Raw genomic sequence first — 14931 nt, 5'->3', positions numbered from 1 at the left:
CACATACTTTGCTACCCAAAACGTGTTTGTCCCATGTTTCACACTCGCTCTGACCTTCCATTGACAACCACTAACCGGACATGTTGTCACAAGGAGAGTTTTCGTTGACTTGTATATTCTGAAGGAGAACCTAAACCTCACTGCTGTCAACCGCAGCTCTGAAAGCAGTGCATCCTTGCTAACAAAACTCTGGTTGACATAGATACTATTACCATTCGATCTTCCTCCTTCAATCTTTTTGATTTCTTCAAAACACATATCATCATCTTCCTCATCCTCATCTTCAACCTTTCCATAAACACTGTAATCCTCACCATTCTCGTCCGCTTCAGCAACAATAGAGATACCAGCATCCTCCTACCCATCGTCCTCCTCCCCATCATGATTTTCATCTTCAACCAAATCATCATCATCATCTTCAAAACATTCATCAGCTTCATCAGCTTCATCATCTTCTTCCCTGAACTCTGAAACCGTTTCCACCTTGCTACGGCTTGATACACAAAGCCGTACTCCATGCGTTTTGGTTATCTCGTTATCTCGAGCAAGTTTCGAACTTGTCTATCACTTGTAACATGAATAGGAGGGGTGTCTGGAGCCTGCATTATTTCTGCTGGTAATGAGTAGGTTATCTCCACAGATTTTGTTCTCATGTCCAGGTTATAATCTTCTTGGGCCATTGCAAGAAGTTCAGCATGTGTCGAACCTTCCCCCAAAAAAATGATTCTCGCTCCTTTGACATTATCAACCACAAAATCCCAACGGCAATCTTTCAACAACCATTCTCCATACACTGCATGTAACTGACGCATCATCTACAAAAATTCAAAATAAAACACAATAGTAAACATAGAGAAAATGAAAGTTTACTAAACATTGACGCAGACGACATACCAGTAAGTCGTCTGGAAGACTTACCAGTAAGTCGTCTGGAAGACTTACCAGTAAGTCGTCTGGAAGACTTACCAGTAAGTCGTCCAAACAGGTCTTTTTTGCAATTGAATTTTAAATAGGACGACTTACAAGTAAGTCGTCCAGCTTTGTTTGTTAAAAAAAAAAATCCTAGACGACTTACCAGTAAGTCGTCTAGGATAAACGAGTTAGTTTTGCATTTGACCGAATTGTGTCAGATTTGACTTTTTCTAGACGACTTACCAGTAAGTCGTCTCCGGGAATACAAAAATTTCAATATTTTATTAAAGCTAGACTACTTATTTGTAAGTCTTCCCAGGTTAGTTTGCAATTCGAAAAAGAAACTTAAATATTTAACTTTACCCAGACGACTTACTTGAAAGTCGTCCAGGCAGACGACGTACGAGAAAGTCGTCCGAGATAAGCAAGGTTTGACCATAATCTAGGAAATAAATCTGGACGACTTTGCTTATCCTGGAAGACTTTCAAGTAAGTCGTCTTACTTGACGACTTCCGCGTAAGTCGTCTGAGAAAAGTTAAATATTTAAGTTTTATTTTCCAATTGCAAATGTAACCTGAGACGACTTACATATAAGTCGTGCAGATTTAATAAAATATTGAAATTTTTGTTTTCCCGGAGATGACTTACTGGTAAGTCGTCCAGGAAAAGTCAATTATCTGACACAATTCGGTCAAATGCAAAACTAACTCATTTATCCTAAACGAGTTATCAGTAAGTCGTATAGGGTATTCTCTAGATTTTTTTTTTAACAACCAAAGATGACGACTTAAAAGTAAGTCGTCCATTTGACCAGAAGACTTACCCGTAAGTCTTTTACAGCCAGACTACTTACGGGTAAGTCTTCTACACGAACAGATCTGGAAAAAATTTCAATTTCATACCTTAAACTAGTGAGATGACTTCCTTAGCACACATAGTCTTCTCTAACCACCCAGAATCTCAAACGAAAGTAACCCACCAAGAATAATATGCTTGAATGGCTCTATCAACCATAAAATTTTTTGAATCAAAAACTTGAGTTTTTTGGATGAATATGGAGGCAAAGTGAAAGAGATGTTGTTTTTAGTTCATAACAAGTGAGAAAGAGAGAGTGTAAATCGATTTTAGGTGCATTAAGAGCTTCAAATTGGTTCTTCATGGTGGTTGGGGTATTGATGACAATGACAATCTTGTAATTACTTGATGATGACGAGGGTGAGAGAGTAAAAATGTCATTTTGGGAAAAAAAAATAAAAAAAAATTGATGGCATTTTCGTGAATATTATGAACTTGTGGGGTGAATAGAACAAAAGAAAAATCCAAGAAAAGCATGTGTTAGTTTTAGGTTTGACTTTGAGTTTTGAGTCAATCTTGCAAAAAACCCTAGCAAGTATAGAGAAACTTTAAAACATTATGGTCAAAATATAGGTGACAACACACTCAAAGAAAATTAGTTATGGATTATATATGTGTAGTATGTTCTCCACTATTTTTACTTTTTATTAACTTAAATGGATTTAGAAATCTCATATGATTATGAATGTCATTACTAATAAATATCTTATTTTCATCACTTGAATTGGTTTTGATCTGCATCAATGAAAATATGTTTTCGCTAAAATTCTTTTTTGAAGAAAACAGCTTTTTTTTTTTTTTTTTTTTGTAACACGAAGAAACCAGCTTTACCTACAAAATTAATGTATAAACAGAAATTAATCCCAACATATGTAAATATCTATCAAATATGCAAATCTATATAAACACTGAGATAGATAGTTTCCAACAAACATTCCACTGTGAAGCAAATGATTTTAGCTTTTCAAATAACAACTGCAACGTACTCATACAAGAAACAGTTTCCAAAAACAAAGATCAACACAACCCCATAAACTTAGAGAAAACTTTTTTTTTGGTAAAAAAACAAACTTAGACAAAACCTTTTAAAACTAAATTTGACATTAATTTTTATTTTTCTTTACTACTAAGATCAAATCTACTAAGACATTTAGCCATCATTTTCTCTTAGTAGTATTTAATTTTTACTTCAAACAAATTTTTAATGTCGTTTTCAGTCAGCAGATGATAATATAGTGAAAATACATAATCTCTGCAAAATAGTTTGATATTTTTTCCCTAACAATTACATAATATATTTTGCCAATGATTTGAAAAGAGAAAGTGCAAAATTGTTGATGATTTCCTAAAATTTAAAGTCTTTTAAACATTATTTTAAAAGAACTCAAAGAATTTATAATCCTAAGAGCCTACCAAAATGTTACGATTATATCATGCTTTTATGAGATGAGAAAGTAAATCATATTATTTTCTAATGATATTCAGTTTAATTTATCTTATACAACTGAAGTTTATCGTGTTTATATATAAATAGGGAGTAACACGTGAAGCAACTTTACATATTGTCCTTTTAAAGGGAATACTTTTATTAGAAAGAAGCTGATTTGTTTGAGATATATGATTTCAAATTATTCACATATGTAAAAAATAATTGTGTACATTAGTTGTGTTACATGAGTTTTAATGTTATTTTTATAGTAGAAAATTTATTACACAATTCGAATAATTTATAGGATAAAACATATTAGCGGATTTATGTTCATAAAAATAACTCTTCGTTGACAATAATTCTTCTATGTCATTTTCTTCGACACATATATATATTGTAATGTGCAAATTTATATAATAATAAATAATGATTACTATATATTATAAAACTAAACATTTCAAACTAAAATAAATATTCAAAATATAATGCTATTTATCAAAGAACACTGAAGGTTACTCTCGTTATAATTAAAAAATATATATATTATGATCTCATAGTTTTTTCACTATTTGTTTTTTATAATATTTTTTATCTATAATAATTTTTAAATACTTCATATGTTAATATAAAATAACTTTTATTATAACTTCTCGCCCTTTTCGTCCGTAGGGCGGGCCGACCCTAGTATATATTACTATTTGGTTGCTGAATAATTGCATTATAAAGACAAGAAAAATAAGTAGAAGAGATTATTAAATTAAAAAGGATTTACGTAAATATCCACTAATCACTAATTATCTTTGCTTCAGAGACATAACATAAGTTTCCAAAAGAGGATTTGATTATCCAAACATTTTTACTAACAATAAAAACTACAAACTTCTTGAAATTTAAATGTTCTTCATATACTCTTACTAATTAAACCAAAACTTAGAGTCCACCACTAAGCATGCGTGGTCCTGAGCACAGCGAATTGAAACATCGGCATAGAGCCCCCAAATTTTTTTCAAAAAAATTACATAGAAAAAAATCTCAGAATTTGTAAAAAAAAAATTATTCGAAAACCCTCACTAAATTGTTTTAGGTCCCCAAATCTCAGGACGCAACGCCCCTGCCAACCCTCAGAAACCTCACCACCGTTAACGTTGGACGTGGGGGTGGTGGATACACGACCATAAACTCGTAATTTTTTTGAATCTTAAGAAGTCGCATAACCTCGGCGATGTAAGCTCCGACGTCTCCCAAGTCTCCAAGATTAGCACTACCACCGATGGTTCTGGATTCTCAAGTGACCACTGTACAATGTCCTCCAAGATTCTCGTCAGCCAGTGTTTAATATATAATTAGTAATAAAGAGAAACGTTTTAAAAAAAGTAGTTTAATTATTCACCTGCATGAAAATGATTGAGCTTAACATCAGAGGATTTTTTAACCTGGTTGAATCAAGGGGAGTCGCAAGCCCGCGGATGGACTCCTTCTCCAGGGCACTCTAATGGATTCTTTTCAAAAAAATCCATCAGAGGATTGAATGTCAAGACCGGTCATATCACCGTAAGCTCGGAATGAGACAGGACCACGATGACCACCCTCCGAAAAATTCTGTCTCATCCTCTGTAAGACCTGAGCAGCGTTGAGTTCCTCAGGGATCTCGCATTCGTCTATGTCCCAGAAGACACCTGTCTCAGATGCTGACAACAAAAACATACACACAAAGATGCAATTACTACTACACGTACAGAGAGAACAGAAGACGCACAATTAATACGAACTAATTAAAGTTTATTACTTGAGATACCAAAACCAATGAAACACTAAACTCAAACTGTTCTAGATCTATAAAGTTTTATAAATTGTAGAGAGATGCAAGAGAGAACTTACTGATGCAAGGTCCGGAAAACGACATTCCGGAGAACGGAGACATGGGTTTTGTCTTTCTTTTTGATAGCAAAGGTTGAAACTTTAACCGGGCCTCGTAGTCTGGTGGTAAAAGAACCTCGGCTGAGGTGCCCGCCACCCGAGTTCGAGCCCCGGCCACGAGGGGTATTTACATGGGCTGTCTCTCGCCCTCCAGACCACTTCGCGTAACCAGGGGCCCTTAAGTGGACGCTTAAAAATCCTGTAATGGCTTGGGCTTCGGCCCGGTGGGCTAGTCGATCACGCAAAGTGGTCGGATACTGGATTATCAAAAAAAAAAAAAAAGGTTGAAACTTTAGGGTATTTAATAGCAACTACATGAAACCCCTTAATCTCGTGACATTTGTCAAGCATCAACGTGGGCTCTTGGGCCTACCTCTCTTTACTCTTTGATCCGTTTGCTTGGAACACGCCATGTTTTTTTTTTTTTTTTTGCTAAACACGACATGCTACTTATAAAACTGATTATCCCTCTATTTTAACTGGGTTTTAAAAGAAAATAACTCATTTAATTAAATGGAAACTAAATATAATGCATATTACCGATCCTTAAGTTAGGACTTTGGTGACCGATTTTTAAGTGGGTTTTAGACACAGGTGTCAGCAAACCATTGATTCTATTTTTTTTCTTTTCTCTCGTCTTCTCCGTATCGTCTTCTCCGTCTCGTCTTTTAGCATCGACACATCTAAGCCTTCGTTCTTGACAGCGAACAACAAGTCTTGTCTCCTCAACGTTCCTAATTCCGACACAAACCCTTTCGACAATACCTTTGACTTTGGTTCTGATTCTTGTTTCCTCAGTCAAGATTTTGGTTCGTTGACACAGTTGAGGAACAGGGATCTGAGCTCTGTCCCTGACTTCTTATCTTCTCCGGTAAACAACAACTCAATGACGTTATACGGAGGACGAGGTGGATTCACTCCTTCGGAGTCACAAGGCTTCACCAGCCTTGCGAAAGTTTTGAAGCCTTTAGAGGTGTTAACATCCTCTGGTGCACTAGCCTACTCTGTTCCAGATTACTCTGTTCCAGATGCCTGCAAAGAAGGAAGAAGCTTAATGATAGGCTTTATATGCTTAGATCAATTGTCCCCAAGATCAGCAAAGTAAAATCATGTTTCTCTTTATCTCCTTAAGGTCTTTACTCTTTTTATTTGTTGTGTTGTTTCTGATAAGCTTTGGTTTGGTTTGGTTTGATGGATTTGCAGATGGATAGATCATCAATACTTGGAGATGCAATTGATTATCTGAAGGAGCTTTTACAAAGGATCAGTGATCTTCACAACGAACTTGAGTCAACTCCAACTCCACCTGGATCTTTGCCTCCAACTCCATCAAGCTTCCATCTGTTAACACCTACAACACAGGCTCTTTCTTTCCCTGTCAAGGAAGAGTTGTGTCCTTCATCTTTGCCAAGCCCCAAAGGCTAACAAGCAAGAGTAAGGCTTAGACTTTTTTTTTCTTTTCTTTTTTCATGGTTGAGACATTTACCCTTTTGTTTATATCCACAGGTTGAGGTTAGATTAAGGGAAGGAAGAAAAGTAAACATACATATGTTCTGTGGTCGTATACCTGGTCTTTTACTCGCTACCATGAAAGCCTTGGATAATCTTGGATTGGATGTTCAGCAAGCTGTGATCAGTTGTTTCAACGGGTTTGCCTTGGATGTGTTCCGTTCTGAAGTGAGAATACTAACATCATCATATACTTTCAGTTTAATCAGTTTGAGGTTTTTTCCAAGAGTTTAGTTGTAACATGTTTTCCTTTTCTATAGCATGTTCTGTTTTATTTGCTTTACCAATGGGACAAGAATTTATTTGTTCGGTTCCTGGTAGTTCTGGATAAGCATCTTATTGTATCTCTTTCCGTTCTGGATAACATGGATAAGAGTTATGTTTGTCACGAGTGTTATGTTTGTTACTTTGTATGTGCTGTCCGTATGTGTGTAAGTCACAAGATTTTTATTCAAGTCACAAGCATATGGTTTTGGTTCTTCTCTCTTGCTCTATACATGAAGATTTTATTCACAAAGTCTTCTTCTCTCCTTCTCACCAAACAAATTCCATTCTCTCATTCCATTCTTCTCATCGAAAAAGACTTTCTACAAAGTAATCGACAAACAGTCTCCTTCATCACAGCTGAATACTGATTTTGTTGAACATATATGGCGTAAATTTGGACGTGATGGAGACAACAACTAAGCTCAGATGTTTCTTTCAAATTATCCTCGTTTATTTTATTAATCCTTGTTTTTATGCTTTTATTTTAAAATCTATGTTTAAAATGTTATCTTTTAATATGTTTTATTTAATAAATAAATTTTATCTTTCAAAAAAAAATTAATTTTTTTAAGAACCCTTAATTAAGAAACTCCTATTGGAGCACAAAATCTAATAGTTTCTTAACTAGAGTTCTTAAGTACAATTAATTACTTAAATAATCATTGAAAAACCCAAATGGGGTTATAGAGTTAATCATGCTCTAAGTTAATAGGTGTTGTGCCCGCATTAGCGGGCATAATCGTTTTAAAACTATTTATTAATACATGTATTACTAATTCTGAGACTATCATGATAAGTTATTATTTATGTTCTTAAAAGATATTTTCGGACAATAACACAATATTTGTAATAAATATTATTTTTTATTTTTAAAATACATTTTTATTATATCACTTTTGATGAATTATCTGATTTAATAAATTTTAAATTCGTTTTTATTTTTGAGTAATTTAATTATATTAATTTATAGGTAATAATCTAATCTAGTAAATACTTTAACTTTTAATGTGAAAGTTAAAATGTGTTTTAGCCACTTTTAACTTTAATTTCTAGGTATTTTTCTTTCATATGCGGTCATAATTATTTTACAGATTTTTATTAACCAATGCATTATCAATTCAAAAAATGTCATTATTTCAGTTCTATAGTCTGCAACTGTGACAAATAAAATATGCCAAAAATTTTCATCACAAACTTTATATTTAAGTATTTTTTTAGTCATAAAAACTCAGCATCTCCCGATTTTGTAAACTGGTATTCTTCAGAAGTTATACCGTCGACGACTTTGTAGGTAGTTCTACTCCGACAGTCTCTCCAAACCTCACTGCAACATCAAGGTATCTAACCAATCTTCAAAGACGGTTTTCAACTGGTCTCAAAACCCATTGGTTAGGTTCTTTAACGTCGATTTATCTATGTATTTTTTCGAACGTAGGTACTATAAAACTACAAATGAAGATTTTCTACGATTTTTTCCTCTTTAACCACTTTTATTTTTCATAATGTTCTAGTCATATTAGCTTATCAGCTTACCATCGAGTATTTTTCCGGTTGTGACCGATTTAGTCTTTATTTTTTAATATAAACGTTTGGTGTTAAAAATTATATTTTTCATAGTTATATATTTTTTATTTTGATCAAATTCATAGTTATGTAAATTTTTTCTTTATCTTTGTTCTTATTCTTCTTTTTTCCTTTTTTCTTTTTGTGCTCTATCGTTTTTAAACTTAAACAAAAAGATGAAAAACGGAACACATTATCAAGGTGGCGAATTACTTTCATCTCTATCGATAAACAAAGGCAATACAAATCATTGATCTAACCTTTAGACGACAGAAGAATTATTTTCATGACCAAAGCCGTGCCTATGTGTTTACAAAAGAGGCAACTGCCTCAGCCCCTCTTAATTTGGGGCTCCATTTTTCAATCTATTGGTCTGAAAATATTTTTGTCTACTTTTATTAATATTTTTCTACAAATTTAATTATATCATCTTTTTCCGGTCTAAATTTTAAATATAGTTCTAGCTTTTGAGTATTCACTTATTTACTGTTTTCTGTATATGTTTTATTTTTCTTCATACTTTTATTACATACTCTTCTTATTTGTTTGGTATTATAAAGTTGGATACTTTTATAACTTTGCAATTACGGTTTTAGTTTTTTTTTATTAGCATTGGTGTGATTATTTGGATCATCATTCTTTGAATACATGTAAACAATCTTAATAAATATTTTTCATAAACTATTTTCATATTTATGTTTATTATGTTCAGAACGAGAAGAAAAAAAAATTTAAGGCTCCAATTTTTGGAATTGCCTTAGGCCCCATATAGTCTAGGCACGGCACTGTTCATGACAGACACAAAGAATTGATCTAAGAATTAGATGACTACTTTCATCTTTATCCTTCACCTTTTTCTTGTATATAATACAGCATATTCTTGAGTAGTAGTCAAAAATATGGTCATTAATAAAATTTATGACAACCTAGAATAATAGTAACACCTAGAACAAAAAACCTACGATTCTAATACCTCTTCTTTTTAATTAGTAGTCAAAATATGTTGATTAATAAATTTCATGACAACCTAGAATAATAATACGGAAAAACCCTACGAAGAAATAGGATGATAATAACACGCATATAAAGATATTATATTATATTAATTTATGATTGATAGGAAAACATTTATTGCCCCAGAACATATCTTGATTATAACTAGTATACGCATCAGTAAATCCTTCAAAATTGATAGTTTCTGCTGGGTCCATACAAAATCTGGAATGTAATCCGTCAAAATCGGATATGACGAGAAATGTCGCCTGGATAATGAACAACCTGCTGAGGCATGTAGTGAGCCGAGTACTACCAGCCTATCACAGCAGGCCTGGAAGGTCAAAACTGTGCCGAAAATTAAAAATTTCATGTGGCAGGCCTTGTCAAACTGTGTACCTGTCTGCAGCTGCCTAGCCGACCGCCATTGCCATCCAGTTCGAACCTGTCCAAGATGCGGACATGACGAGGAAACTGTGAACCACATGATGTTTGAGTGCCCGATGGCCACGCAGACCTGGGCTCTAGTGCATCTACCTCTACATCCGGGTGAATTCCCGTGCTCCTCCATATACAGTAACTTTGACTGCATCCTAAATCGGATCCATAATCGTAATAGAACCAAGGAAAGCCTAGCTCGCATCCCATGGATCATCTGGTTCCTGTGGATGCGTAATGCAAAGGTCTTTGATAACAAGGAGATCTCGCCAATGAAAGTGATACAATCAGCGACGTCAGAGGCGGAGAGTTGGCGACTGGCGCAAATCACCCCGGAAGTAACAGAGGAGAACGCCAACACTTCTGCGCCGGAGCTACTGTATAGACCGCCACAGAGACCGTTTTGTCGTTTTGACGCGTCATGGAAAGGAGATGATGCTTGCTATGGTGGCGGACTCGTGATAGAGAATGAGGATGGGACTACAACTTTCGGTTCATTTGCTAGTAACCGATCGCTGTCTCCCCTACACGCAGAGTTTGGTACTCTGCTGTGGGCCATGAAATCCTCGCTAATTTCTCGGTCACGTATCAATGACCTTTGAATCAGATTGCCTGCAACTGGTTAGGCTCATTGAGGAAGAAGAAGAATGGCCAAGTCTTATGGCTGAGTTTGATGAATTCCTTACTCTTCGTTCTAGGTTTTTGTTATGCTCCATTTCTTTTGTCTCACGTTTAAAGAACGTCCGAGCTGATCGCCTTGCGAAAGGTGCTAGGTCTCGAGGTTTTTGTTTTTCTCATGTAAACTCTGAGGTTCCAACTTGGTTGGTGCTAGACACCATTTGGTTGGAATCATCTTATTAAAAGTATGGAGCTTTCGATGCCAAAAAAAAAAAAAAGATTGATAGGAAAACAGTACATATAATATGTATCAATTTTGATTACATTAAATTATGATCAAGTATAATTTGTTAATTACTAATAGATTTATGGTTAATTATATAATAATAAAATTAATTATTCATTAAAGGCGATAATGTATTTAGCACTCTAACTTTTAACATGAAAACTCGAATGCAAAAAACCACTTCGCAAATAAATAATAGTATAGATAACCTATCTTATTAATATACTAGTATTATTTCATGTGATTCGCACGAGCATGTTCATTATGAAACCAAAATGAATATTAAAAAGTAATTTTTCTTTTCCAAAAAAAAAATTAGATATAAAAATTCAGGGAAAGCATTTTTCTTGCACAAATACAATTAGAATGTTAACATTACTTTTGTAGATAATTGTGGTCGGTATTTTTTAGTCTTTTCATGTATTGTTCTTTGTAGTACTCTTTTTTTTTTCCCTCTCAAATGTTATATTTGATTAGACGTTTTGTTTATGCGAAAATCTACAAAATTGATAACATTATTTAAGAAAAACAAAATAAAAATGTATGTTAATCTGTTAGTAAAAAGAAATAATATATCTATAAGACTAAAACATATTTTAAAATATGGAAAACTAACCTGGGGTCTAGTCTTGATATAGAAAGTAAACATGAGTCCTCATTTCTACCACAGTTTCTTTAACTCCATTTTTTGCTTTATAGTGCTTCTCAAGTTTATTAAGGGCACTCTAAAGCCTTTTGCAAAAAAATAAGTTTATTAGCAGCATTGTAAATCTGTTTTAAGGTGAGTTTGTTACTTTCCTTTCTCGAATTACTACCACCACAGCCAATCAACATTTATAGCAACCAAAAACTAATTTAGTCTATTTTAAAATGATTTTGATCAAATGTATTACGTTAAAAGGATAAATATTTTATGTAACTTAGAAGAGATCAAGATTTATAAAAAAAATTGACGTAAAATATGATTCCAGTATTGAATAGTTTGGGTGTATTTAGTCTCACTAACCTGGAGTTTAATCTTCATATGCCAAGTTTGCATTAAGCTTCACCATAGAAAACTTATGTTTTTCTCTTTATCATTGAAAATATTTTTTTTCTCAAATATCGTCAGAAGCCATCATTTATCTGGTTAGAAATGAAACCCTTTCAGAGAGAGAGAGTGAGTGTAAATAGAATCATTGCAAAAAAAAATTAAAAAACTACATTGAATCCAGATGAATTCATAGCATCATGAGTTAACTTCCTCTATAGATAACTGTTAGGAACTTGTGTGATAATAAGTAGTGTGAGAAACATTAGGTTTTTGCTATATCTAAATTTTATTTATATACAGAAATCAGTTACTAAACGTTACTAATTTTTATTTTGCAGTTAAGTTGTTTTTTACATTTGAATTTTTTTTTTTAAATTTGATAAACATATGCCATGTGTTTGTTGGTCATGTGACTTTTGGTTTAGTATATAAGAGATACTAAATAAGCCCAATATAGCTGTATGACGACGATGTTAAGCCAATTATCTATGGTGTTTCCAGCTTGTTTGCATTGATAGCTTGCTTTAGATGACTCATATATTTAATACATGATGTATATATTCGTTCTTCTCCCAAGTAATTAAACCTACTAGTTAGTTGTTGAATAAACATTTTTGTTTAAATAAAAATTATACTAAACTATCATGCAAAATAAACATGCATTGATCAGTGATTTCTAGCTTTATGGAAGTTAGGAAAAAGCAGAAAATAAATGGAAGAGATTGTAAATTAAACATTTCATAATCATCTTTTGCTTCTTACATAACAAAAGTTTCAAAAAAAAAAAAAAAGGATTTGACTATCCAACATTAACTAATAACAAAATTAAGAAACTACAAATTACTTTTGTCCTTTTTTGTTTGAAAATGTTATTCAAACTTACTAAACCAAAATAACTAGAGTCCACCACGAGGAATAGCCCTCAGAAACCTCACCACCGTTGGAGGAGGTGGAGATTCTGGAGTCACAAGCATAAACTGATAGTTTTTCTGAGTCTTGAGAAGTTCAATAACCTCGGTGATGTCAGCATCATCTGAGGCTCCCAAGTGTCCCAAGACTAGTATTCCCACCGATGGTTCTGGATTCTCACCTGACCACGAAACTATGTCCTCCAATATTTTCGTCATCTTCTCACGTTTCTCTCCTGAAATTAACCGTTCAAGAGTATGTCATGTACATATATTTTTAAGAAAAAAAAGTTAGAGAAATTTTTTTAACCTGCGTGAAAATGATGGAGCTTAACATCCTCCGAGGATTGAAAGTCAAGACCGGTCAAATCACCGTAAATCCGGATCGAAACAGGACCACGTAGACCAAGATCCAACAGTTTCAGTCTAATCCTCGGTACGACGTCAGCTGCAGTGAGCTCCTCAGGGATCTCACATTCCTTCCTGCATTCGTCCATGTCCCAGAAGACTCCTGTCGCAGCCGCTGACAAGAAAACACAGTTACTACACATACGGAGACGACAAGAAACACATATATATATACTCACAACAATAATCAAAATAAATACAGAAAAGAGAAACCTTCAGATACGTGAATACATTTATTAAGTAACATATGACATTCCAAACCGATGAAAATCATATTAAAAAAGTCTCTAGTTTTGTTTATAGGGGAATCAATCAATCACATAAATTATCATCAGATCTGCTGTTCAAAATAAACCTCAAAGCAAACTATGTCAAGATCTTTAAAGTTGAACACTTTATCTAACGTAGAGATAGCGTACGTGAGTGAGAGAACTTACTGTCGTAAGGTCCGGTGAACGTAGCCATAATAAGATTTGTGATTGCAAAGGTTGAAAACTTTAGGGTTTTTAAGATGAACGACGGCGATAAGTAATAACCCTCGACGTCTCTCATTTATATATAGCAACTACATGGACCCTTAATCTTGTGACATTTGTCCAGCATCGGTATGTTTCGAGTGATCCGAGTCTCCCTAGTAGTATGTTTGTCGTTTTCCATCACATCTTTCCGTACAGTTTGCTTTTTGGAAGCTGCTAGACTATTTTCTCTCTTACGGCTTTGCCCTTATTAGAGCCGTTGCAGATTGGGCTCTTGGGTCGACTTTGGTCCGACTTAACCTAACTAATAATATATACTAAATAAGCCCAAATATAGCCCAATATAGTTGTATGACGACGATGTTAAGCTTATTGGCGGCTTGCTATAGCTGTATCCCTGTTCGGGAACGCGCTAGCCACTAGTGCATAAAAAATAATCGGAGATTAATAGAAAATTATGCGAGACGGTATTTTTAGATTGCTTACTAGGAGTTAACGCGCGCTACACGCGGAGCTATTTTGATTTTTAAATGATAACTATATAGTTATTCATTTGGACGTTGTATTCTGAACAACAACAAAATTCTAAATTGTATGTTTGTGTAAATTGTAATTTCTTTTTTTTTTTTTTTTTTTTTTTTTTTAAATTGTAATTTCTTTAGAAAAAAAAAACAGAAAACTATACATTTTTCATATAGATGTTTCATATAGTTTTTCATTTTTTATATTATATATTTACTTATTATTTAAATTTTCTTAATTTGTAGGGCAACTCTTTCAAATAGTCATTTTTTAAGTTTTTGTCACAAAATAGTCTTCAATAAGGAAATGAACAAAATAACCCATTTTATTTTGAAAATTTTAATATTTCTTTTTTATTTTTCAAACTTTGAAATCATATCCACAAAACTCCACCCCATAACTCTAAACCCTAAGTCTAGTTTATTTAACCTTATAGCATAGATGTATTTTAACTCTTTAATAAATGTTTAATTCAGATAAATGTTTAATTTAGTTTTTCTATTTTTTATATTGTATATTTACTTACTGTTTATCTTCTCTTATTTTGTATAGTTATTTATTATAAATTTCTTGCTTTTATATCAATCATAATATTACGATATATATTTAATATAATATTTTATTTCTTATATACTATATTTACTTATTATTTATTTTTTCTTATATTTTATATTTACTTATTATAGTATATAACATTTCTATATGATTAATATTACTAACAATAATATTAAAATATTACATAATATTAAATTATAAATCTATTATAATATTAGAATAAAAATAAAATATCATAATA

At 33.1% G+C, this 14931-nt stretch overlaps 1 protein-coding gene and 1 pseudogene across 1 annotated transcript; one reads left to right on the top strand and one right to left on the bottom strand.

Annotated features, from left to right (window-relative positions):
• Positions 1-5969: 5969 nt before the first annotated feature.
• On the top strand, positions 5970-7101 carry LOC106441894 (annotated as a pseudogene).
• A 5429-nt stretch (positions 7102-12530) lies between these two features.
• LOC106443627 lies at positions 12531-13653 on the bottom strand. The gene is made up of 3 exons (XM_013885176.3): positions 13575-13653; positions 13040-13252; positions 12531-12965 (listed from the first exon to the last, which is right to left on the bottom strand). Exons 1-3 carry the CDS (start codon positions 13600-13602, stop codon positions 12718-12720), a joined length of 489 nt encoding a protein of 162 aa, XP_013740630.2. The 5' UTR covers positions 13603-13653; the 3' UTR covers positions 12531-12717.
• Positions 13654-14931: the final 1278 nt, after the last annotated feature.

The sequence above is a fragment of the Brassica napus genome, chromosome C2 (assembly GCF_020379485.1).
Source record: "Brassica napus cultivar Da-Ae chromosome C2, Da-Ae, whole genome shotgun sequence".
Taxonomy (NCBI): domain Eukaryota; kingdom Viridiplantae; phylum Streptophyta; class Magnoliopsida; order Brassicales; family Brassicaceae; genus Brassica; species Brassica napus.
Note: the sequence above shows the minus strand (reverse complement) of the source record. Positions and strands in the feature narration are given on the sequence as shown.

Excerpts from the sequence above, each read along its gene's own strand:
- LOC106443627 (XM_013885176.3), bottom strand. The coding sequence starts at position 13,602 with ATGGCTACGTTCACCGGACCTTACGACA. Across the intron at positions 13,253-13,574 it reads GTTCACCGGACCTTACGACA|CGGCTGCGACAGGAGTCTTC; the intron begins GTAAGTTCTCTC and ends TTTTCTTGTCAG. Across the intron at positions 12,966-13,039 it reads GCTCCATCATTTTCACGCAG|GAGAGAAACGTGAGAAGATG; the intron begins GTTAAAAAAATT and ends GGTTAATTTCAG.